This window comes from Pseudophryne corroboree, chromosome 7 (assembly GCF_028390025.1).
Source record: "Pseudophryne corroboree isolate aPseCor3 chromosome 7, aPseCor3.hap2, whole genome shotgun sequence".
Classification (NCBI taxonomy): domain Eukaryota; kingdom Metazoa; phylum Chordata; class Amphibia; order Anura; family Myobatrachidae; genus Pseudophryne; species Pseudophryne corroboree.
Genome location: NC_086450.1, coordinates 267,313,425 through 267,340,080, shown reverse-complemented (window position 1 = coordinate 267,340,080; position 26,656 = coordinate 267,313,425). Strand labels below are relative to the sequence as shown.

The 26,656-nt window shown below is 46.8% G+C and overlaps 1 protein-coding gene across 3 annotated transcripts in view; it reads left to right on the top strand.

The window, feature by feature from the left end:
* Window positions 1-26,656, top strand: part of RFTN2 (raftlin family member 2) — a 362,340-nt gene that overhangs the window by 318,667 nt on the left and 17,017 nt on the right. For all 3 annotated transcript variants that reach the window (XM_063934130.1, XM_063934131.1, XM_063934132.1), the window contains 2 exons: window positions 17,660-17,763; window positions 24,961-25,039. In XM_063934130.1, the coding sequence (XP_063790200.1) occupies window positions 17,660-17,763; window positions 24,961-25,039 (183 nt within the window). The remainder of the gene's footprint in view (window positions 1-17,659; window positions 17,764-24,960; window positions 25,040-26,656) is intronic.

Below are 26,656 nucleotides of genomic sequence, written 5' to 3'. Positions count from 1 at the left end.
CATCGTCATGTGAAGCTGAACCACTAGTCATGAACATAGGCCAGGGCCTCAGCCGTTCCTTGCCACTCCGTGTGTATATAGCTTATAAGCAAGTTTGCGTTTCTGCTCAGACCATTTAAATTAATTTTTTGGGGTCTTTTTACTGAACTTTGGCTTTTAGGATTTTACATGCCCTCTGCTATCACAATGGGCATCGGCCTTGGCAGACAACGTTGATGGCATTTCATCGTCTATGTCATGGCTAGTGGCAGCAGCTTCAGCACTAGGAGGAAGTGGTTCTTGATCTATCCCTATTTTATCCAACAAATGTTTCTTCTCCATTATTTTTTTGGAGTTATATAACACAATATGCGGCACAAGAGAGCGTACACCTACACCTCACGGGGCAAACACTGTAAAAATTATTTGGATTAAATATTAATAACCCCTTTTTCTCATACGTCCTAGAGGATGCTGGGGACTCCAAAAGGACCATGGGGTATAGACGGATCCGCAGGAGCTTGGGCACACTATAAAGACTTAAACTGGGTGTGAACTGGCTCCTCCCTCTATGCCCCTCCTTCAGACCTCAGTTAGACTTTGTGCCCAGGAGTGATGGGTCACACACTAGGGGAGCTCTCCTGAGTTTCTCTGAAAGACTTTATTGTTAGGTTTTTTATTTTCAGGAAGACCTGCTGGCTACAGGCTCCCTGCAGCGTGGGAGTGAGGGGAGAGAAGCAGGACCTACTTCTGTGAGTTTCAAGGCTCTGCTTCTCGGCTACTGGACACCATTAGCTCCAGAGGGTTCGATCACTTGGTGCGCCTAGCTGCTTGTTCCCGGAGCCACGCCGTCAATCCCCTCACAGAAGCCAGAAGAAAGAAGCCGGGTGAGTATGAGAAGAACAGAAGACTTCAGTGACGGCAGAAGACTTCAGTAACGGAGGTAACAGATCGTGCTACACTCCATGCTCCCACACACGCACTCTCAGGGTGCAGGGCGCTGGGGGGGGGGGGGAGCGCCCTGGGCAGCAGGTTACTGGGTTTTCCTTATGTCTGACATAAAAGTGGATCGGTGCCTGGACACTGTGGATCCTACCTCCGTCAGCATATAGCCCCCCCACCCCCCCCACAGCCAGCTTCCCTGGGAGGGGGGCGCCCTGGCCAGCTTATCACTGGGGGGGCGCCCTGGCCAGCTTATTACTGTGGCCATTTCATTTTATATCTGGTGCTGCGGTGGCTCCGGGTCCCGGTCCCCCGGCAGCTCATCGTGGCGCATTGCGCGCCGTTTCCTGCCCGCCGCCGCCTCTCCCGGGTGCAGGGCGCTGGGGAGGGGAGTGCCCTGGGCAACTTATTTTACACTAAAACGTCCGGCGGGGCGAAGGCGCTGTGCCCCTGACCCCGCCAGCAAGTTCCCGCGCGCTAAGCACCAGCCTCCTCCGACGCCGACTCCGGAGGTGCAGGGCGCAGAGACGGAAGGGAGCGCCCTGGGCTGCAGAAGTCCCCGGCGCCGCGCATGATACCGCTGGGCATAAAGGCGGTCGTGCACCGCGCTGGTGCTCCCACACACCAACGATGGGTGCAGGGTGCAAGGGGGCGCCCTGAGCGTGAATGTTTAAATATATATATATATTTATGTATAAGTATAGTGATGGTACACTATGTAAAGACCCAATATATGATGGTGAAAGAAAAAAACCGCTGGGAGGAGGCGGAGCTTAGTCCTCGATACGAGTCAGCGCCATTTTCCTCACATTCCCCCCAGAACTTGCTGTATAGTAAGATGGAGGGGGGGGGGGGGCACAGTGGTTATACTGCTATATGGTTGTCATAAAGCATGATGTTGGGACACTGTGGTTTTTTTAATGCTATATGGGTGTAATAGAGCATCATGTTAAATAAATTCCCTGTTTCCCTGTTTATTTACCCACTCTATTGGTTAGTCGACATTTGTCGATAGGTGTGAGGGATTTGTCAAAAGCTCCTGTGGGGATAACTGTCGGTTTCGCCGACGCTTGGCGGTACTTGATTCAAAAAACTAAGTATTAGCAGGTTGCTTTGTGAGCTTAAAAAAAAGTAAACACGCTAGGGGAGACACGGTTGTCTGTCGTTGTCCTGTCGGCGTCAACGGTATTTCCTGGGTAAAAGAATTAACAGGCTGTTATTGCCTTGTACCTGTTTTTGTATATATATTTATATATATATATATATATATATATATATATATATATATATGTATGGGGAGTGTTATTACAATTGTCTGCTTCCCTCAGACCCCTTGGGGTTCCAAGATTATTATTATTTTTGTCCGCTTACTATTCCGTGCTGTCGACATTTACTCAGTTTATGTCGGCCGTAACATTCCTGGTAGACCCACATCAGGGGCACGTCAATACACATTCACAACACTTACTGTCACTAGAGACCTGCCGGGTCTGGACAATCCACATGCGCATAGGTTGTGTCTATATGTATATATATGTAGATATAACTTTTATATATGCATGGTTAGGATATGGGTGTTTTAGTGTGTATTACATTATGTATATCAATGAATGCTGAAATAATGGTATTCTTCTCCTGTGCGGGTCGATCTGTTGTTTAAGCTCTAGATTGGCCGGGACGAGTTGGTTTCGATCCTCTCAGGGAGTCCGAATATTATTCTCTTCACAACGCGGAGAGAAAATTATGACAGTCAACTCCTGGTCGACGCAGAGCCCGGTCCCAAGGGATCATACACAGGCAGCTAAGTGAAATTTTTATTTCTATACTTTGACCTTGTTTGCACTGTATCCACTTGAGGGAGTGTTGTAGTCGGGTAGGCATCCGATAGAATTATCCTACCCAGGGTGGGTAGGCTTGCCTATGTTATTTTTCCTTATAACATTACAGCAGGCTGCCACGTGACAGCTGGTGGTGTGACCGGAAAAATGCGGAAGAGGTTTCCGGGAGTTACTGGTGGGAGGTATACAGCTGTTAGGTGTTGCCTCTGTACAGTCAATCTCGGCGGTTTCCGCGGGTAAGTCTGAATTCGTGAGTTAGCCTCTTTCACAATGGTTGGTGACGCATTCTTTTGTGGGATGCAGTCGTTTTAACCGGTTCGATACCGTTCTTTTTTCCTATTCTGTTTAGACAGTGGAAGGTGAAAAGGTAAGTGTTCTGCAGCCTTGTTAGGTTCGCAGAAGTGGACGTAGTTTTCTGTTTCCACTACATCCACCTCTTGTCGCTGAGTTTATCGGGCGGGTCCTCACTCCGGTGAGCACTCGTTTACTAATTTTCAGTTAGTCCAGGAATGGACCTGTGAGTTATTTATAGAAGCCAAAGGGGAACATTCTGAGTTACGGTTGTTTCCCCTTACTGGTTTTTCTAATAGATCTTGCCTTTCCCCTATGGAACGGGAGGTAGTACGCGACGCCATACAGTGGTGCATCACGTTCAGGACATTGTCTGGTTGTCCCTGTATAAAGGGGCATATCGTTGTTTATCTCTGACTGTTCTTTGGCGCAGGGATTGGCTGTTGTTCACAACAAAGCAGATGTCAGAAGTGGGTTTCAGAGTAGATACTGACCGGTTAAGGTTCGGTGGTTTTCCTGTGGAAAGAGGTCTGAGAGTCCAGGGTTGGATCGGCGCTGAGGGGACACCTCATCAATAGGTTCCGTTAATAAGACAGATGGGTGCGGCATAAGAGGCCTTTTTCGGTGAGCAGGTCTAATACCAGAGTGGTTTTCATGGGACCAGTTGGAGATGTGGTCCGGGTCTCACTTGCGCATCACCGGAATATAATCAAAACGGCCAGGACATCGCTCCTGTGGTGCCTGCTCGGTTCTTTCCTTCTAGATGAATGAAGGTTAGGGATCCAGGTTTAGATCCTGGTGTCCGTGCATACAGATCTCCGAAGCTGGGGAGCAGTCCTTTGCAAGGGACGTATTTCTAGAGGATAAGGTCAACTTGGGAAACTTGTCTGCTGTAAGCTTTCTTGAATTAAGAGCTGTTTTAGACGAACGTATTCTTCGTGTTCTGCCTGTGTTAATTCTGCCAGAGGACATGTCAGCAATGGCGTAAGTAGGCCGCTAGGGCGGAACAAGGACAAAGCGGAAATGGCAGAAGATGCACAATTTGCAGTTGAGTGGGAAGTCTGGTAAACGCTATATTAGCAGTCTTTGTTCCAAAGGTGAACGACGGAGAAATGGATGTCCTCTGTGGACACGATATCCAGCCGGGAAAAATTCTGTCCCCATCGAGAAGCTTTCCCAGACGTGACAAGTCTTTGTGGAGTGTCGCAATTGGACATGTTGGCGTCTCGTCTCAACGAGAGGCCTCGAGGAGATTGTTCCAGGTTAAGGGACACTCAAGATCCTTGTGACACCGTGGGTGTTTTTAGTCGGTCTAGGTGGCCTTTCTGCTTTCACTTTTCTGATAGTGGTCAGCGTAAGATGATCAAAGGTTCCGATGATCCTCTTAAGTCCGGTCTAGCCAGCAAGGGTTGGCTATCCAGTTTTTCATGGTTTACTCATAGAAAATTACTGCCCTTTTCTTTTACGTGAGGTAATGTTGCAACAAGATCAGGGCGTGTATCAGGACTTACCGCGGCTGCGTCTGACGCCGGGGCGGTTGAATGTCATATCCTAAGCCGAACGGGAGTTCCCAGTGAAGTCGTTTCTTAAATTCTTCAGGCTAGGAAGAACTGAGGGCACAGCGTTACCACAGTTGTTGGAGTAATTATGTGTCTCGGTGTGTATCCAGGAAGGCTCCTATGGAGGACTTTCAGCTAGGTCGTGCTTATTCATACTTTACAAGCTGATGTGGAGGCAAGCCTATATATATTGGTAGATGCTCAATTAGCTTAGTGATATCATTCAGGTGCTCGAAAGGGAGGGGTATTTCTAAGCAAGAAAAAAAGGCATTTGTTTCCCCCAGCACCCTGAATGATAACCGTAACCAGATATAAATTCCACATGATAATAGAATTCAGAGATCTTCGTTACACATATTTGCGCAAATGTGTGAATAAGCCCCAAAGCCGCATCAAGGCGTCTCTGTATATTTGGGGTCCCTAGCGCTATATCTAGGTGCAGGGTGTGGCACCCCAAAACACCAGCATAAGCCAGAAAGCCCAGCGTAGCATACCAGTGAAAAAACTATAGTGTTAATAAATTAGTATTTAGGAAGCCGAAGCTATAGAGAAAGTGATACAAAAATGAAATGCAATTAAAATAGAGAAATAGTGTTAAAAAATTAATAAGTGAAAAGTGTTAATAGAATGTAAAGGTATGCCACACTAAGGCCATCCAGCTCAGCCAGTCCAGAGGCATCACACCTCACACCTCCATTACCCCTAATAAGTTTCTTTACGAAATTTCTCTCTTGGAAAGTGGTCAGGCTATTGACTTTGACGTCCGCAAGGCGGGTGTCGGAAGGGGTGGTTTTGTCTCACTAGAGCCTTGTTTGATCTTTCAGGTGGATAGAGAGGAATTGAGTACGCGGTTGGTAGTTCTACCAAGAGTGGTTTCTGGGTTTTGCAGAAATCGGCCTATTTTGATGCCAGGGGGTTACTTAGGCATTAGCTGGTTCAAATTCCCTTGATCTAGCCAGGGATTTGATTATATAGGTCATCAGTTTGGCTCAGTTTGGAGAAACAGAGGCCCTGTTTGTCTGGTATGTTCCCAGCTTCGTTTGGGGGACTGCGTTATGCAGTCTGTTACACGCTGAATCTGTGATGTGGTTTGGCATGTTCGTTCTACGGCTGCTTTGCCGTCACCGCAGTTGGTGGAGGTTCCTTCTTTTGGGAAGATGGGTTTTTCTTGGGCGGTTGCCCGAGGAGTCTCGGCGGTTTTAACTTTGCCGAGCGGATTCTTGGTCGGGGTCAAACGCTTTTGCTATGCTCTACAAGTTTGATACCCTGATTTTTGGAGACCTTATGTTTGCTCATTCGGTGCTGCAGAGTCATCCACACTCTCCTGCCCGTTTTGGAGCTTTGGTATAAACCCCATGGTCCTTTTGGAGTCCCCAGCATCCTCTAGGACGTATGAGAAAATAGGATTTTAGTACCTACCGGTAAATCCTTTTCTCTTAGTCCGTAGAGGATGCTGGGCGCTCGTCCCAGTGCGTACCGTGTCTGCAGTTATTGTTTTTGGTTACACCCTGGGGTTTGTCTTCTCTGTTTGGCGGTTGCTACCGTTGTTCATTACATGGCATGCAGGGTCTTATTTTTGCTTCGGTGGACACACGGGTTGTGTTACGTATTCTCTCAGCATGTGGCTGTGTTTTGTTCATACCGTTGGCTGGTATTCTACTGAATGCCACGTTCCACGGTGTGTTTGAGGTGTGAGCTGGTATGACACTCACTGTGTTTATAAAAAAAATAATAATAATAATTCTTTCCTTGAAATTATCCATCTCTCCTGGGCACAGTTTTCTAACTGAGGTCTGGAGGAGGGGCATAGAGGGAGGAGCCAGTTCACACCCAGTTTAAGTCTTTATAGTGTGCCCAAGCTCCTGCGGATCCGTCTATACCCCATGGTCCTTTAAACATAGAAACATAGAATTTGTCGGCAGATAAGAACCACTTGGCCCATCTAGTCTGCCCCCCCCTTTTTTTTTTTTATATTATTTTTATCTCTAACCTTATTTGATCCTTATTTCTTTGTAAGAATATCCTTATGTCTATCCCATGCATGTTTAAATTGCTCTACTGTCTTAGCCTCTACCACCTCTGATGGGAGGCTATTCCTCTACGGACTAAGAGAAAAGGATTTACCGGTAGGTACTAAAATCCTATTATTTGGAGTAAATAATATACAGCACAGGACAGCATCACTGAATTTATATGGCAGCACCACTGGACTGGATTTATATGGAATTATATGGATTTATATGGAATTATACGGCAGGATAACTGGAATAATACGGCAGTATCTGGGAATTACATGGCAATATCACAGGAATTATATGCCAGTATCACGGGAATTATATGGCAGTATTCCGAAAATTATACGGCAATATCACAGGAATTATACGGCATTATCATAGGAATTATACGCCAGTATTCCGAGAATTATACGGCAATGTCACAGGAATTATACACCAGTATCACGGGAATTCTACACCAATGTCACAGGAATTATACGCCTGTATCATGGGAATTATACGTCAATATCACAGGAATTATACGCCAGTATCATGGGAATTATATGCCAGTATTCTGAGAATTATACGGCAATGTCACAGGAATTATATGCCAGTATCACGTGATTTATACAGCAATATCACGGGAATTATACGGCAATATCACAGGAATTATACGCCAGTATCACGGGAAATATACGCCAGTATTCCGAGAATTATACGGCAATATCATAGGAATTATACACCAGTATTCTGAGAATTATACGGCAATGTCACAGGAATTTTACGCCAATTTCACGGGAATTATACGGCAATGTCACAGGAATTATACGCCAGTATCAAGGGAATTATACGGAAATATCACGGGAATTATACGCCAGTATTCCGAGAATTATACGGCAATGTCACAGGAATTATACGGCAATATCATAGGAATTATACGGCAATGTCACGGGAATTATACGGCAATATCACAGGAATTATACGGCAATACCACGGGAATTATACGCCAGTATCACGGGAATTATACGGCAGTAACACTGGATATATGGCAGCAGAGGACACCACCACTGTGACTGGTCACTGGACTGATGCTGCACAAGACACTACCCCTGGTCTGATGCAAGACAACACAGCAAAAATGCAAGGGACTTATACAGCAGCTAGCAGCACTGGGGACATATAGCAGCAGAGGACACCAACACTGTGACTGGGTGGACTGATGCAGCATAAGACACTGACTACACTGGACTGGACTGAGCAGCACAACACAGCACAAGACTCGCCACCCCACTTTCCCGCCCCCACACAGACACTGAGGACGGAGACACGACCTCTCACTACACTCTCAGAGATTGGAGTGAAAATGGCGGCGACGCGCGGGTCCTTATATGGAATCCAAATCCTGTGAGAATCCGACAGCGGGATTATGACGTTTTGCCTCGTTCGGGTTTCCGAGTCAGGCGGGAAACCCGAGCCTGACCGGAACCGGGCTCAGAGTGTGAAGTTTTCTGATAACCGAAACCGCTCATCTCTACTAGTATTAAGGTCCTTAACCTGGGGTTTTAAAACCTAATGTACTGTATTCATTTGTAATGCCCATGTATCCTAGCTTTTGAAGTAAGTATTCACCAAGAATACGTATTAGCTTTGTTTTACAGTAAATATCATGAACATAATTGTGTACTGCATATGACTCACAGTAACAAAAATGTTGCTTATCAGAAATTGTGGTGAACTACAGCCTGTAGAATACAGTAGTAGAATGCCAGCCTTTTTCTGATGTAGTAGTCTGCTGGGGGCAATAATTGGGGGATGTGTCCCATCTATGGCTCTAGTGCACTGCAGATTTTCAAGTTGCTTGAAACCTTTAATGGTGTCATCTAGGCGCTGACAATGAGACAAGTAGATGAAACTGTGGTATAAGGTTGCCACCATTGCTTGCGTCACTTCGCACACTAGAATGCAAACTGTAGATACCCCAACTCAAAACAAACACTAAATTGTACGGCATTTTCCAGGAGAACACACAACACAGTGGCCATACCTCCCGACTGTCCTGATTTATGCGGGACAGGCCCGTTATTTTGGGATTGTCCAGCTGTCTCACCCACGGGCTGCAGTGTCCTGCAGCGGTGGGGGGGGGGGGGGATAGTTGGATGGTTTCCTGTCACTCTGCTCTTGGCAGAGCAGTGGTGAATAGACGCCATCTATTCACATGAGACAAGAGGGACCGGGGGCATGCCAGCAGCTCACAGAGCGCTGGCCATGCCACCACTGTGACAATAATGGGAGGTGTGGCAGGCACCTGCCGCATTTCCACAAAGCCATGCCCCTTTTACCGGTACCACACACCCTTTTCGGGGTGGGCGTGGCTTTGCCGCGCATAACTGTCCCACAACTCCACACTTTAAAGTTGAGAGGTATGCAGTGGCTAGTCTCGCACTTGGCTCAAGGGGTTTTCGGTAGTTTAAGACTATGTTGAGATGACAGACTGCGCTCCCTATGGATAGAGATGTGATACTGCTGATCTACTGCTCAGGAGTGACAAGAGGATCCTCTACCCCTGGAATGAAATATTGTGAAATATTTGGTAGTTTGTTATCTTATTAGAAAGAGCTGAAGTGATGAGTTCCAGCAAATATTGAAATGATGCGCATGACATGAAAAGTGTGCCATCCACTTCTCACATTCCAAAGCATGCACAGTAGACCAGAACACTTGTCCACGCCTTTGTTCTCTGACCCACATTCTCTTGTTTGTCACTGGCTGAATTTCACAATGCAGGAAATTGTGGACAACATAAAGACTCGCCTCCTGCACAAATAATGGAATTGAGTATTAGTCTTCTCAGACATAAATTGCAACCTTATATATAAAAAAACTACAAAGTGCCATAGTGTATTGAAATAATGTTAGATTGCGATGCCCCGGGGACGCCCAGCCACAGCATGTACAGGGAGCCCCACGCCCCAGAGAATCCCCCCAATATTGACTACTATAGTAAACAAATGTAGGAGTCTTACCTCAGTGTGCTCACTCCACGTATGTAGGTCATAGTGCTGGGCTATTTCTTTCACTCCTCATATCACTCACACATGCAGCATTAGCTGCTCCTACTTCTTTTACCCTTTATTTGTATCACTCTTGCGGTGCCCTGGGGTTGTCTGGCTGGGTGGCTCTGGGGTGTCCTGCCCCCTGCACCTTAACCCCTATAGTTAGTGTTAGAGACTTGCCCAATGAGAGGAAACCTTGGCGCGGTGGGTAAGCTCATAGCCCTGGCCAGGATTATGCTAAATGCCTCTGGTTATTACAGGTTGAGCTAGTGTGAGATAGTGCACCTGCACCTCTTTTCCCTTGTATACTGTATTAAGGCCCTCATTCCGAGTTGTTCGCTCGCAAGCTGCTTTTAGCAGCTTTGCACACGCTAAGCCGCCACCTACTGGGAGTGAATCTTAGCTTAGCAAAATTGCGAACGAAAGATTCGCAATATTGTGAAAAGACTTCTTTGTGCAGTTTCTGAGTAGCTCGATACTTACTCTTCCAGTGCGATCAGTTCAGTGCTTGTCGTTCCTGGTTTGACGTCACAAACACACCCAGCGTTCGCCCAGACACTCCTCCGTTTCTCCAGCCACTCCCGCGTTTTTCCCAGAAACTGTAGTGTTTTTTCAAACACTCCCATAAAACGGCCAGTTTCCGCCCAGAAACACCCACTTCCTGTGAATCACATTACGATCACCAGAACGAAGAAAAAACCTCGTAATGCCATGAGTGCGAACATTGCGCATGCGCAATTAGTGTAAAATCGCTGCAATGCGAAGAAAATTACCGAGCGAACAACTCGGAATGACCACCATAGTCTCAAGCAGAGTAGCACCTCATTACTTAATTATGGTGTGCAAACTAGTGCTCCCTTCCCTTCGTAACAGCTTTCTTTGCCCACAGGCAGAGAAAGCCGTGCAGGGACCCGACCAGTGTGATCAGCTATATGTGTCACACAAGCTAATCGCTGTGTAAAAAAATAAAATAAATCATACTTACCTACACCAAGGAACCGGTGATCGGTGCTCTGGTGAGGGCTGCTGGTCATCGGATCCTCCAGTGCTGCTGTGCAACACCCAGTGCAGTAACGTGATGCTGCAAAGCGGCAGCTCACTTTACAGCACCGAAGGTCACAGCAGAAAAAAGATCCAGAGACCGGCAGCCCTCCAATCACTGGTCCCTGGGTCTAGTAAGTATGAGCAGCAGGGAGTAGGCAGTAGCGGAGATGTCAGTGGAGTATGCGCATGGAGTATACATGGGGTATTTTTCATGAAAAGGCTGCGAAGTGGTATCGCACGGACAGAGCTTTCTCGCAAGCTCTGTCCCTGCATGCGATAATTGATACATACACATCCTCAGATGGAAATTGTGATAAATCAGCCCCATAGTGTGATACAGTAGGTGATGTGCCTTGCTGGCAAAATGTTTTTGGACTGATTCAACCTGCATACCTCCCAACATGACCCTCTCCAGGAGAGACGAAATGCTCTGCTCCTGGACCTCCCTCTTAATTTATGATTGCCATCACCTGTGCTGAAACACCTTTTTTATCCATTAACCAGTTCAAAACTGGCGCAGGCAATCATATATTAAGAGGGAAGACCAGGAGCAGAGCATTTTGCCACTCCTGGAGAGGGTCATGTTGGGAGGTATGAACCTGGCTTGTTTAATGTGAAGACCCCTGATCTGGTATAATGTTATATACAGTAGGCTTACCATAATATCCCTTTAAACCCAGGATACTCATGAATTACACAGGTCCTGTGGCTGATTAAAACCAAGTAAAATGCAGACTTCAAGACAGCAAGCGCCAGAACCTATGTAATTCATGAGTGTCATGATTTAAAGGGATAGTATGGTAAGCCTAATGTTATACAACACTGATGCCTGCCGATATAAAGAATTGGACACTATATTGTTTGTTTCATGTGGTTGATAGCCCTTTTGATATAATAAAATGTGCCATCTTCAGATAATGTGATAGCCATAACTCAGAGGTTCTCAAAAGCGGTCCTCAAGTCACCACAACCAGGGCTGGATTAAGCCTTGGAGGGGTCTGGGACACTTAAAACAGGGGTGCCCGGGGGAGGCGGGGCATATATTAGACTAGGCATACCTCCCAAAATGACCCATTTCAGGAGGGATAAAATGCTCTCTACCTGTACTTCCCTCTCAATATATGATTAGCATCAACTCTGTTGAACTATTTAATTAATAAGAAAGGTATTTCAACATAGATGATTGCAATCATACATTTTTCCTGTAGTATAACAAAGAAACTTAACCTTGAAACACACATAGAAAAATAAAATCTATAATTTATCTTGCAAGAATGCAATAGCAGCAGCCTCTGTGCTACTTACACACTGGGACAGGACTCAGGATGACTCTATGTATGTCTCTCTCTAGATCCGATTGCTCTCATTAGATATCAGGTTACACATAACTCAGACACCAAGACAGGAAGGAGGAAAAGCTGGGATCCCTCGGTCACTTAGGGCTCTCTCCCACCTAATATCTCTCCTTGGGAAAGATCCGTTGGTATCTCATGAAACCTGATACTCCTGTGTCTCTTTCTGAACTGCATACTGTTCTACTCACATTTTGGCTGCCTGGTTCTGCTGCTGCACAAGAGGGAGAGCTAGTGATGTTAGTGTGCTCTGCCTGGGGGGTTGGGTGGGCCTGACAAAGGGGGCCCGGGGTACAGTATGCCCTGCCCCTACCCCTAATCTGGCTATGACCGCAATGACTCCGATGTTACGTTTATCCATGCTTGGCCACAGGGGACTTATACCCTTTTCAGACAGAAAAGTGTGAAAGTTTCCGGCAATTACCTAGCATTTCAGTGCCGGGTCGTTTTGCCGGGACCTGCCTGACCCCCCTTTAACACAGACATGCAAATTACTGGGTTGAAAATTTCTTCCCGGTAATTTGCAGATCAACACTGGTATTTTGTCTGTGTGAAAGGGTCAACCCGTGTCATAATTCCCGTGTCTCCTACCCTGGTAAATATCTGGGTCGAAGTTTCGGGAATTACAACATCGGTTGACCCTTTCACACAGAAAAAGGACCGCATGTTACATGAAATTACCGGGTGGAACTGCTTCACCCGGTAATTTCACTTTCTGTCTGAAAGGGGTATTAATTAGTACCTCAGTAAATTTGATTTAACCATATGTGATGAGCCATGGATATACCTAAAACCTGTACCATTGGGGTGCCTTGAGGGCAGGGCCGGTTGGAGCGCTAGCAGCGCCCCGGGCAGGCAATGGGGGCGTGGCTTCATACAGGGGGCGTGGTCAGTTACGCCCCCTGTACAGTATGAGCACCGCTGAAATATTGTGCGGTGCGCGATGACGTCATCGCGCACCGCACAGCAGAGGTCCTCTCCACGAAGGGAAACTAGACGCTACACGTCTAGTTCCTTTCGTGAAGAGGACCTTTGCTGTGCGGTGCACGATGATGTCATCGCGCACCGCACAGCAGAGGTCCTCTCCATGAAGGGAAACTAGACGCTACGCGTCTAGTTCCCTTCACAGCGGGGGGCAGCGGGACAGACCGGGCAGCGGGGGGCACAGCAGCAGCGGATCTTGCCGTGGTGCGGCGCCCTCCGGATGGCGCCGGCGCCCTCCGGAAGGCGGCGCCCCGGGCAAAAGTCCTGCTTGCCCGTGGCAAGATCCGCTACTGCTTGAGAGTCGTGTTTGAGAACCTCTGTCATAACTACAGTACTCACCTCTCCTGCTACAATATTCAGGTTATAGATGCTGCTATAAAAGATGGGCACCACAGGACTCCATTCAATGCATGTGTTCTCTTTCATGTTAAATAAAGTTTATGCATTCAACTTATTTTTGCATGGTACTGAGCAGCTGCCCATGAGCTGAAATATTACGCCAGTTGGGGTCACTGTGCTTTCAACAGCTGTTAGATTGAAAAAAGAAACTTGTGTGATATTGTTATGAATAAGGTTCTGAAGCTAATACTTTTTCAGTTTTAATCAGAGACTTTAAGCCATAAAGAAAAAAATTAGTTCACAGTTGTGTCTGCTACACCACTTAAACTTATTTTCACAGGAAACAGCTGTGTCTGCACTGTGACACCAGATACTAAAATGGCTAAGCATGAAGGAAGAGCCAATCCTCTCAGCTTTCTTTTACCATCCCAAACCTTGTGTTACAAAAAAAGAGCAAGTGGTGTTTATAAATGGAACAGCTTGCTATTTTTTGTTGGCCATTTTTCAGCATGCATTTATTAGTTTGTAGGATTATATTTAAACCTACATGTTTATGTAAAGTTTAAGTGTTATGACTACTGTGATAATGTACTATTTCCTTATAAGAGCAACAACCTTGACTTCTGGGGCTAATTCAGGTTAGATTGCAAATCGCGATCCGCCCGGAATTATTGCGGGGGTGCCGCGGGCGCATGCGCAGCGAGCCCTACTGCGCATGCGTTCGCATTTTCTGTGGGAGGCCGCAGAAAATGCAGTCGCCTCTGCCTGTCAATCAGGCAGAGGCGGTCACGGGGCGGGAGGGGGGCGGCGAGGGGGGCGGCAAGGGGGGCAGAGTGACAGACCTATGGACTGAGACACTTTGATATCAGATAAGCTGTTTTTATCTTCTTTATGGTACGGGCAACTATTTTACTTTAACTGTGTTATATCAAATACATTTTTTAAAACTTTATTATACTATGGTCATTTTGCTTCTCATCTTTTGCATTTGGGCGATCATGAGAATTGAAGCTTTGGACATCTAAATGACCTGTACATCTGGGAAATAAAATATCAGAACCGAGGAGGATTTGGATCTCCAAACGCTGCTTAAAGGTGGTTTAAGACCACTTATTACGGTACACCTCCAACTCTTATGGTGCTTTCTTATTGGTGGAGGTTCATTACGTTATCATTATTGCACTAGGAGGCGCCTTTTTTCACTTTTGTTTTTTAGATATATATATATATATATATATATATAGCTGTGCAATAAGAGGCGGCACTCGGAGACCTTGTAAACTCTTACAATGTGTATTAAAGTGCTACATTACATGAACGTTTCGGGGACAAGTGAACACAGTGCAACAATATATAGGCAAAGTTCGCTTGCACTTATCCTGATGAAGGGAACGGTGGTCCCCGAAACGTTGATGTAAGGTGGCACTTTAATACATGTTTTAGGAGTTTACAAGCTCTCCGGGTGCCACCTCTTATTGCACAGCTATCATCTAGGGTGAGACCCTGGGGAGGGCACCGGAGCATGACAATCCCACCGTGGACTCTTGGAGTGCCGGAGTTGTAAAAATCGTTTTATATATATATATATTTTTTTTTTTTATTTAGAATAAGGTAATAACCCTTTCTTTGATTATACAGAACTTTATCCCCCCCAACCCTTGCTGGCCTGATCCCCTCTCAGTCTTTCATCTGGTGCACACAGTGAGTGAGTGAGTGATCAGTCATTCAAGTCTTGACTCACTCACATTCTTAAGGCTCAGGCAGGAAGGCTGTGTCCAGACGAGACCATCACTGTCCTCCTCCAGCGGCGGCTATTCCTAGGCTCCAGACAGTCCTCCTGGCGTGTGTTGGGCTGGTGAACAGGGCAGGGCACAGACGAGTGACTGGACTAGCGGCTGAGCGTGGGCGGGAAGCAAGAGAGAGAGGCAGCGCGGTGTGACATGCTGACATCACACGAGCAATCAGATCATGATGGCAGGTGGGCTGGGTTGTGCGGCCAGCTGCCCACCCACAATGAAGCATGAGCTTCATCTCCTACTCCTGCTACTACACAGAATGAGAGGATTTTGCTCAGTTTATTTGTGGCGGTTATCTTGGACAATCTAGAGCTTGATGAAGATTTGAAAAAGCTGAAGCAGACCGACGAATTTGCAAATTGACGATTTGGAGAACATCCATATTGACATCTAACCAGGGGACCAATTGCGGTGCAAAAACACCAGCTATTATAGCGTTTGATGTGCCCATTATAAATCATACTTCTGGTACGCATATTACCTATAGATACGACATCATACACAACCTAATTTGTTGTGAAGTTACTGCACTATTAGGCGCTTGTCCCTCCCCCCTTGTCTTTTTCCATATATATATATATATATATATACAGGTTGAGTATCCCATATCCAAATATTCCGAAATACGAAATATTCCGAAATATGGACTTTTTTGAGTGAGAGTGAGATAGTGAAATCTTTGTTTTCAGTGGCTCAATGTACTCAAACTTTGTTTAATACACAAAGTTATTAAAAATATTGTATTAAATGACCTTCAGGCTGTGTGTATAAGGTGTATATGAAACATAAATGCATTCTGTGCTTGGACTTGGGTTCCATCGCCATGATATCTCATTATGGTATGCAATTATTCCAAACTACGGAAAAATCCGATATCCAAAATACCTCTGGTCCCAAGCATTTTGGATAAGAAACACTCAACCTGTGTGTGTGTGTGTGTGTGTGTGTGTGTGTGTGTGTGTGTATATATATATATATATATATATATATATATAATATATTACTAAATAAGGCACACCACATATTACATGTATATTACATAAATAACAATACTATACAGGGAAAGAGAATTCTTTTCATCGGGTGCCACATATGTTATTGCTATTAGCTGTATAGCCAATCGGAGACTTTTCTTCCAGGTCTAAAAACCTAGCTTCACACTAGAAGCGACCCGGGTCGCACCCTGGAAAAATCCTGGTAGAGAGCAGGGTCGTGGAGCCAGGACTTCGACCTGGGTCGTTTTTGTTCACACATAGCAAAAACCCAGGTTGAGGCACGTTCATGGGTAATAACCCAGGTTTTTGCTGTATGTCTAAAAGGGGTATTATTCCCAGGTCTGCGCAGGATGGACTCGGGATTTCAGTGGTGTGAAAGGGCTGGACCCGAGTTTCTAGATCCAGGTCTGGGCAAAGTGCTCTCATTGGCTGGGTGGTTTGTCATCATTCCGTCAGCAGAAGCAGCTCCAACTCCAGCAGTCTTGGCAACCAGCTGTGCTTCCCACAGTGACCGCTTCCAGATGCTACTGGTGTGTGTCTGGGTGCCGGAGGGGGGGGGGGGTGTGTGGTGTGTGTGTGTGTGTGTGTGTGTGTGTGTGTGTGTGTGTGTGTGTGTGTGTGTGTCACTGCACAAAAATTCCAACAAAAGGATATTTATAACACAATAAACAACAACAAAATAAAACAAATTGCTGCACCTTCCTTAGTAAGGCACATTCTATGCGTAAAACATAAGTAAGTCACAAAGATTATAGCAGAAAAGAAAACATACCTCACAATGAACCACAGTTCTGTGGGACAGTCTGGATATGTGACATTCATCAAACGCCAAAAAAGCATTTTTCCCGGAGTTTGAACGTGAATCTGTTCACCACAGCCCCTGAATCTCTGGACAAGCTGCTGTTTACACGGCGGCTTGTGCAGCAGTTGAAGGGGGGTGGGGGGCATGGCTTCAGCGCGATCTCTGCAGCCAGGCACTCCCTGCAGTGAGGTCCCGGGGCAGCCCCGGCAGGGGAGAGAGGGGGGGCTACGGCTGCGCATGACCTGGAATAGCCCGCAGGGGAGAGTTGTCCAGGGCCATGGCTGAGCGCGACCTGGAAGAGCCGGCGAGGGAGAGTCTGCTCACCTCCCTGTGCAGCCAGGTAAAGGATGCGGGATCCATATGGACACCTCAGCTGCAGGGAGAAAAATATAACTTTTCATGAAAAGCTGCTTCACCAAAATAGCAGTTTTTCAGAAGTGATATTTTTATATGGGAGGCATAATGAATACTGAAAAAATTATGAAATGAGATGGTGAGAATTGAAAACTAAAAATTCTCATTGCACAATTTTTTCATGATGAATATCTTCATGAAAAGGCTAAGTAGAGACAGGATTATAATGTAGTCTGTGTGCAGACACAGCCTAGAAGCCCTGATTTAAATATTGTTAAATGTGAAAACAATGTTTTTATTTCCGATTTTCCTTTTCTTTTGTTTTATCTTTTACTAGGGCTCTGAAATTAAAACTGACTATGGTCCCTTGCTGCACACACTGGCAGAATTTGGATGGTATCTTACATGTGTTATACCAACTCCCATAATAAGACACAACAGGTGAGAAATTACCTAGAATTATACCCACGTGTAATATGTCACAGGTTCCCACAGTCAGGCTTGGACTGGCCCACAGGGGTACAGGGGAAACCACCGGTGGGCCCTCCTGCCTGGGGGCCCACCTCCTGCTCTAAGGACCAGGTTCTAGACTGTGCACTGGAATTACACATTATACATGTGTTACCTTATACTGGACTATAATGTATTTTCTACAGTGAATTGCTGTTATTAATCTGTTATTAATCTGGTACATTATCATGCATGCAGCTGCTTAATTTTATTTATGAAGAGGCCCAATCCTTGCACTCTCTAATGGTTAGTCAAACCAATAAGATGCCAGGCCACACCCCCTCTGCAGACTGGTCTCTGCAGACTGGTCACACCCCTAACATAGGCTCCTACCACTGCATTCCCCCAGTGGGCCCTACATGCCCCAGTCCGACACTGCCCACCAGTGCCGTTTCTAGCGGCGGGCAAGCCGTGCAACCGCACGGGGCGCTGGCCGCGTCATTCTGCGAAGCCCCGCCCCCCGAGCAGGAGCGCTCGGGAAGAGGGAGGAGAGGAGATAAGCCTGGAAGGAGGAGGCGGCCCGCGCGAGGGACGTGAGGTGGCCGGACCCGAAGAGCGGGAAGATGTAAGTATTATCTCTATCTCTCTCTCTCCCCCTTCCTTCCCCCCCCCACTTGACACCTGCCTGCCGCACTGTGTAAAATGGTGATACCTGCCTGCCGCACTGTGTAAAATGGGGATACCTGCCTGCCGCACTGTGTAAAATGGGGATACCTGCCTGCCGTACTGTGTAAAATGGGGGCACCTGCCTGCATACTGTGTAAAATGGGGATATCTGCCTGCCGTACTGTGTAAAATGCGGATACCTGCCTTCCGCACTGTGTAAAATGGGGATATTTGCCTGCCGCACTGTGTAAAATGGGGACACCTGCCTGCCGTACTGTGTAAAATGGGGGCACGTGCCTGCCGCGCTGTGTAAAATGAGGATACCTGCCTGCCGCACTGTGTAAAATGGGGATACCTGCCTGCAGCACTGTGTAAAATGGGGATACCTGCCTGCCGCACTGTGTAAAATGGGGATACCTGCCTGACGCACTGTGTAAAATGGGGGCACCTACCTGCTTACTGTGTAAAATGGGGACATCTGCCTGCCGTACTGTGTAAAATGGGGGCACGTGCCTGCCGCGCTGTGTAAAATGGGGATACCTGCCTGCCGCACCGTGTAAAATGGGGATACCTGCCTGCCGCACTGTGTAAAATGGGGACACCTGCCTGCGGCACTGTGTAAAATGGGGGCACCTGCCTGCGTACTGTGTAAAATGGGGATATCTGCCTGCCGTACTGTGTAAAATGGGGATACCTGCCTGCCGCACTGTGTAAAATGGGGATATCTGCCTGCCGCACTGTGTAAAATGGGGACACCTGCCTGCCGTACTGTGTAAAATGGGGGCACGTGCCTGCCGCGCTGTGTAAAATGGGGATACCTGCCTGCCGCACTGTGTAAAATGGGGATACCTGCCTGCCGCACTTTGTAAAATGGGGGCACCTGCCTGCGTACTGTGTAAAATGGGGATGCCTGCCGTACTGTGTAAAACGGGGATACCTGCCTGCCGCACTGTGTAAAATGGGGGCACCTGCCTGCGTACTGTGTAAAATGGGGATATCTGCCTGCCGCACTGTGTAAAATGGGGATACTTGCCTGCCGCACTGTGTAAAATGGGGATATCTGCCTGCCGCACTTTGTAAAATGGGGACACCTGCCTGCCGTGCTGTGTAAAATGGGGGCACGTGCCTGCCATGCTGTGTAAAATGGGGATATCTGCCTGCCGTACTGTGTAAAATGGGGATACCTGCCTGCCACACTTTGTAAAATGGGGGCACCTGCCTGCGTACTGTGTAAAATGGGGATTTCGGCCTACCGTACTGTGTAAAATGGGGATACCTGCCTGCCGCACTCTGTAAAATGGGGGCACCTGCCTGCTTACTGTGTAAAATGGGGATATCTGCCTGCCGTACTGTGTAAATTGGGGGCACGTGCCTGCCGCGCTGTGTAAAATGGGGATACCTCCTGCCGCACTGTGTAAAATGGGGATACCTGCCTGCCGCACTGTGTAAAATGGGGACACCTGCCTGCGGCACTGTGTAAAATGGGGGCACCTGCCTGCGTACTGTGTAAAATGGGGATACCTGCCTGCCGCACTGTGTAAAATGGGGATATCTGCCTGCCGCACTGTGTAAAATGGGGACACCTGCCTGCCGTACTGTGTAAAATGGCGCTGTGTAAAATGGGGATATCTGCCTGCCGCACTGTGTCAAATGGGGATACCTGCCTGCCGCACTTTGGAAAATGGGGGCACCTTGCCTGCATACTGTGTAAAATGGGGATATCTGCCTGCCGTACTGTGTAAAATGGGGATACCTGCCTGCCGCACTGTGTAAAATGGGGGCACCTGCCTGCGTACTGTGTAAAATGGGGATATCTGCCTGCCGCACTGTGTAAAATGGGGATACTTGCCTGCCGCACTGTGTAAAATGGGGATATCTGCCTGCCGCACTTTGTAAAATGGGGACACCTGCCTGCCGTGCTGTGTAAAATGGGGGCACGTGCCTGCCACGCTGTGTAAAATGGGGATATCTGCCTGCCGTACTGTGTAAAATGGGGATACCTGCCTGCCACACTTTGTAAAATGGGGGCACCTGCCTGCGTACTGTGTAAAATGGGGATATCTGCCTACCGTACTGTGTAAAATGGGGATACCTGCCTGCCTCACTGTGTAAAATGGGGATACCTGCCTGCCGCACTTTGTAAAATGAGGACACTTGCCTGCCGCGCTGTGTAAAATGGGGACACCTGCCTGCCGCGGTGTGTAAAATGGGGACACTTGCCTGCTGTAATGTGTAAAATGGGAACTTTTTTATTTTTATTTGTTTCCCCCTGTGGTGGGCGTGATGACATCAGACGAGGCCACGCCCACTTTAATGAGACCACGCCCATTTTAATCAGGCATGCTTTTTCTTTTTATAGCTATATGGGGGGGGGCACGCAATTTTTTTTATAGCAATTGGTGGGGGGGGGGCGCATTTTGAAATCTCGCACTGGGAGCCAAATTGTCTAGAAACGGCCCTGCTGTCCACAGTGATGTGCCTACAATCAAGCAACGTGAGGAAGCTACAGTATCTCAAGCAACATTTCAGGGGCAGTAAAATGAAGGGAATTCCTTTAAAATATGCCCGTTTTCTTGATATGCAGAAGACAATTGTGCTATTTATCGTTTTAGCAGAAAAAAATGTGTTGTGTGCACACAACAAATGTTTTTACAGCAGTAATATGTATAAGGGATCAAAAGGGAGCCACGTCAGCCATGGGATTCCATTACAAGGCTGTAACTTGGGGTGTGCAAGCAGCAGGACTGCTATCAGAAAATGTGGGGCCTGGGACTGAAAAATAGGCTGCCCCCCACCCACCTTATCTAGTTGATGTATTACCTTCCTTCCTCTGCATCTCTTCCAGCAGCATTCCCCACTGATGCCAAACTGTCAGCCCAGAAGGTCCACTTTGGTCTGGAACTACTCCAAAGTGAATCTAGATGGGATTTGGTACTGGGGACACACTAATTCCATCAATTGTCTAAATCCCACTGCACAAATGTCTAATCCAGATGCACGTCTAACAGCAACATAGCTGTCAAGGCCTCAGTTATCCGCTTTGCAACAGGATGACTGCTGTCATATTTCATCTTCCTCGCAAAGGACTGTTGGACAGTCAATTGCTCAGTTGAAGTAGTACAAGCGGTCTTCCCTCTGGGATGACGATCGACTCCCAGCAGCAACCACAGCGGCAGCAGCAGTAGACGTACCACTCAAGTATCCTCCGGAGGAATCCCGGTTAGGAGAGGACTCATCAGTCATGCCAGTGACATGGCCTGCAGGACTACTGATGTTCCTGACTGAGGAGGAAATTGACATTGAGGGAGTTGGTGGTGTGGCTTGCAGGAGAATGGAAGAGGAAGAAGGGGTTTAGGTGTCAGTGGACTGTTTACTCTCTTACCCAAAGTTTCTGGACTTGACACTGACTTCTGATGAATGCGCTGCAGGTGACGTATAAGGGAGGATGTTCCTAGGTGGTTAACGTCCTTACCCATACTTATTACGGATTGACAAAGGCAACACACGGCTTGACACCTGTTGTCCAGATTTGTGGAGAAATAATTCAACACTAAAGAGGTGGCTTTTTTGGTATTTTGCCCAGGCATGACAATGGGCTTATTCATTCCATGGACAGCAACTGTCTCTTCGGTGCCTTATTCAAACAAACCACATCACCATCAGAATCCTCCTCGTCAACTTCTTCCTCAGCGCCAGCAACACCCATATCCTCATCCTGGTGTACTTCAACAGTGATATCTTCAATTTGAATTTCAGAAACTGGACTGCGGGTGCTCCTTCCCGCACTTGCAGGGGGCGTGCAAATGGTGGAAGGAGCCACCGCTTCCCGTCCAGTGTTGGGAAGGTCAGGCATTGCAACAGCTGACACACTTGGGCTCTCCTTGGGGATTTGTGATATCATCTTAGAACGCACAGTTCTTTGCTGTGCTTTTGCCAGCTTAACTTTTATTATTTTTCTAGTGGGAGGATGAGGGCTTCCATCGTCATGTGAAGCTGAACCACTAGTCATGAACATAGGCCAGGGCCTCAGCCGTTCCTTGCCACTCGGTGTCGTAAATGGCATATTGACAAGTTTACGTTTCTCCTCAGACCATTTACATTTATTTTTTTGGCTCATTTTACTGAACTTTGGCTTTTAGGATTTTACATGCCCTCTAGTATGACATTGGGCATTGGCCTTAGCACACGACGTTGATGGCATTTCATCGTCTATGTCATGACTAATGCCAGCAGCTTCAGCTCTAGGAGGAAGTGGTTCTTGATCTTTCCCTATTTTATCCTACATATTTTTGTTCTCCATTATTTTTCTGAAGTTATGTAACACAATATGCGGCAAAGTAGAGCATACCCCTACACCAGGGACGTGCAGTCAGGGGAGGCAGTGCCTCCCCTGTGATTAATTATTACAATAATATAAAGAAACTAAAAGCCCGGTGCTGGTTGTCTAAATACGGGGAACCCCTGTCCAATTTTTTTCCCCAGTATTTAAACAACCATGACAGGCTCACCTCACATTTTTTTTAATACATATTTTAATCCATTGGCAGCATTGGACTGAGATGCAAATTAGTGGCAGAGGGCTGGGTCAGTTGATTGTGGGCGAGTTTGTAAGCCATTGGCGGTGGCAGCGGGCATCGGCTCGGGGGCAGTAGCGGGCATTGGCTTGGCGGCGGTAGGGGTCATCGGCAGAATTCGGCGGACATTATGGCTGTAGTGCCTCACCAGCCACTGACCTCACCACACACCACTGCCCTACACCACACAGGGCAAATCCTGTAAAAATTATATGGATTAAATATTAATAACCTCTTTATTTGGAGTAAATAATATACAGCACAGGACAGCACCACTGGACTTATACGGCAGTACCAATGGACTTATACGGCAGTACCACTGGACTTATACGGCAGTATCACTGGACTTATACAGCAGTACCACTGGACTGGATTTATACGGCAGTACCACTGGATTTATACGGCAGAATCACTGGACATATACGGCAGTATCACTGGACATATACGGCAGTATCGCTGGACTTATATGGCAGTATCACTGGACTTATACGGCAGTATCACTGGACTTATATGGCAGTATCACTGGACTTATACGGCAGTATCACTGGACATATACTGCAGTATCACTGGACTTATACAGCAGTACCACTGGACTGGATTTATACGGCAGTACCACTGGATTTATACGGCAGAATCACTGGACATATACGGCAGTATCACTGGACTTATATGGCAGTATCGCTGGACTTATATGGCAGTATCACTGGACTTATACGGCAGTATCACTGGACTTATATGGCAGTATCACTGGACTTATACGGCAGTATCACTGGACATATACTGCAGTATCACTGGACTTATACAGCAACACAAGGACACCACCACTGGACTGATGCAGGACAACACAGACCCCTGCAATGGACTGGACTTTTACAGCAGCACTGGACATATGGGAGCAGAGGACACCACCACTGTGACTGGACTGATGCAGCACAAGGCACAACCACTGGACTGATGCAGCACAACACAGCACCACTGGACAGGACTTATGCAGCAGCACTGGACATATACGGCATACCACCACCACTGGACTGATGCAGGACAACACAGCACCACTGCAATGGACTGGACTTATACAGCAGCACTGGACATATGGCAGCAGAGGACACCACCACTGTGACTGGACTGATGCAGCACAAGACACAACCACTGGACTGATGCAGCACAACACAGCACCACTGGACAGGACTTATGCAGCAGCACTGGACATATGGAAGCAGTGGACACTACCACTGTGACTGGACTGATGCAGCACAAGACACCACCACTGGACTAATGCAGCACAAGACAGCACTGGAATGACACACATAAGACAGAGCAGGTCGCCACACCACTTTCCCGCACAGAAAGACACTGAGGAAAGAGACACGTCCTCTTGCTACATTCTCCAGGACTGGAGTGAAAATGGCGGCGATGCACGGCTCCTTATATGGAATCCAAAACCAGCGAGAATCCGACAGCGGGATGATGACGTTTTACCTCGTTCTGGTTTCCGAGTCTAGCGGGAAGTCCTGAGCCGGACTCGGATCCGGGCTCAGAACGTGATGTTTGGTAGGGTTCGGTTTTCAGAGAACCGAACCCGCTCATCTCTAGTATACACAGTAGTATCAGCGTAGAACATTAGCATTCTCTATGGGACTTTTTTTTATCAGTTTCTTGTTGAGGTACTTTTTAATATACAAAAGGTGAATTACATTTCTAATTAATAAATAAATGACCATGTTTCCCCACCTGTGCTATATACTGTATACATAGAGGGCAACTAAAAATTAAGCAGAGGCTATGAAAAAGTGATATTTTGCTATACATGAATATTTGGTTCTATTATGTGAATGTCTAGAATGAACATAACAAGTCCCATTTGGGACATTAAAAGAAGATACAAAAGATATATATATTGTCATGTACTATGTATTTTAAACATTGTAACATCTGTTTATTATTTCAGTGAAGGAAATCTGACTACAAAACAAATCATATTTCTTCAAAGACCAGTTATATCACATTCAACTGTTCAGTCATCTGAGGTGGGTAATTAAGCAATTACATTGTTTCATTGCGGTCTAGTAGAATATGTGAGTCTTCATTTGTACCATGAGTTAGTTTTATATATAGTAAGAACTGTTAAGCATTCTAGAAATATTCTATACACATAAAAAGTATAGTTTTTGGTCTCATTTAATAAGGCATCAATCATTATTGTCTGTGCATACAGTATGTATCTCTGTGCCCATACACTGGGCTCATAACATCAGGAACAGTGCAGGGAATATCGTGGCTTGCTATGGGGGGCCTCAGAAAAAGGTAGTCTAGAATTGCCAGCAACCATCTCTGTCTGTGCCCTGTAGGTACTGGGCTGTAACTAGGGCAGTGTGCCACTGCACAGGGCACAATAATAAAAGGTTGGCTTGGTCATCTTATTTGTATTATATTAGCCAGTGCCCTCCAGCAAACAATACATTTGCGCCATCTCTCCCATATGTAGTAAAGGAATTGTGTGCATCTGCAAAAAAAGGGGTGTGGTCTCACAAGGAAGGGGCATGACCACACAATAGTACCCCCAATTCAAATTACACCACACAGTAGAACAATCTTTTCACATTACACCATACGTAGTGACCCTGGTTCATATTGCAGCACATAGTAGTGCCCCTTAGTCATGTTAGATCACACAGTAGTGCCCCTTCGTCATGTTACACTACACAGTAGTATCCATTATACACATTATACTACATAGTAGTAATGCCCCTTAAAAACAATGCCCACAGTAGTGTCCCTTATACACATAACATTCACAGTTGTAGTGCCCCTTCCACATAACACCCATAGTACTAGTGCCCAGTAGTGTAGAGAGCTGTGGTGGGCCCAGGTACTTACTTTGGGGTGTGTCCTAATCATGGGAGTCGTGGACATGCCTCCTTATACAAATGAATGTAAAAAAAATATTGTCACTGCCACAAAGTGCATATTTGGGGAGCACTATCAGCCATGGGCAATGCAGTGTGATCCCTCCCCTACCCCGCCACACAGGCAGAAGAAACAGTTGCTGCTAAGCGGCAGAAGCCTCCATGCCACCACCACCACAGCCCAGCCAGAGCTGGCTGGAAAATGAAGCTGTTGCTGCTGCTGACAGGTAAGGGGGGGGGGGGGGGATGGTTTCGTACTTAGGCCCCTTCATAATGCTTGGGCCTGGGTATTTAGTACCCACCCCCATCACGGCAGCAGTGGAAGTGCCCCTTTCACATAACACCCACTGTAGAAGTGCCACTTACACATAGCCCACAGTAGTAGTGCCACACATAATGCTTACAGCAGTAGTGTCCCCTACCCATAACGCCCACAGTAGTAGTGCCCTTTACACATAACGCCCATAGTAGTAGTGCCATACATAACGCCCACAGTAGTAATGTCACACATAATGCCCACAGTAGTAGTGCCATACATAACGCCACAATAGTAGTGCCTCTTACACATAACGCCCACAGTATTAGTGCCACACATTACACCCACCGTAGAAGTGCCCCTTACACATAGCCCACAGTAGTAGTGCCACACATAATTTCCACAGTAGTGCCCCTTACACATAATACCATATAGCCACAGTACTGCACTTACAGTACAGTACTTACATGAATCCCTGCTTC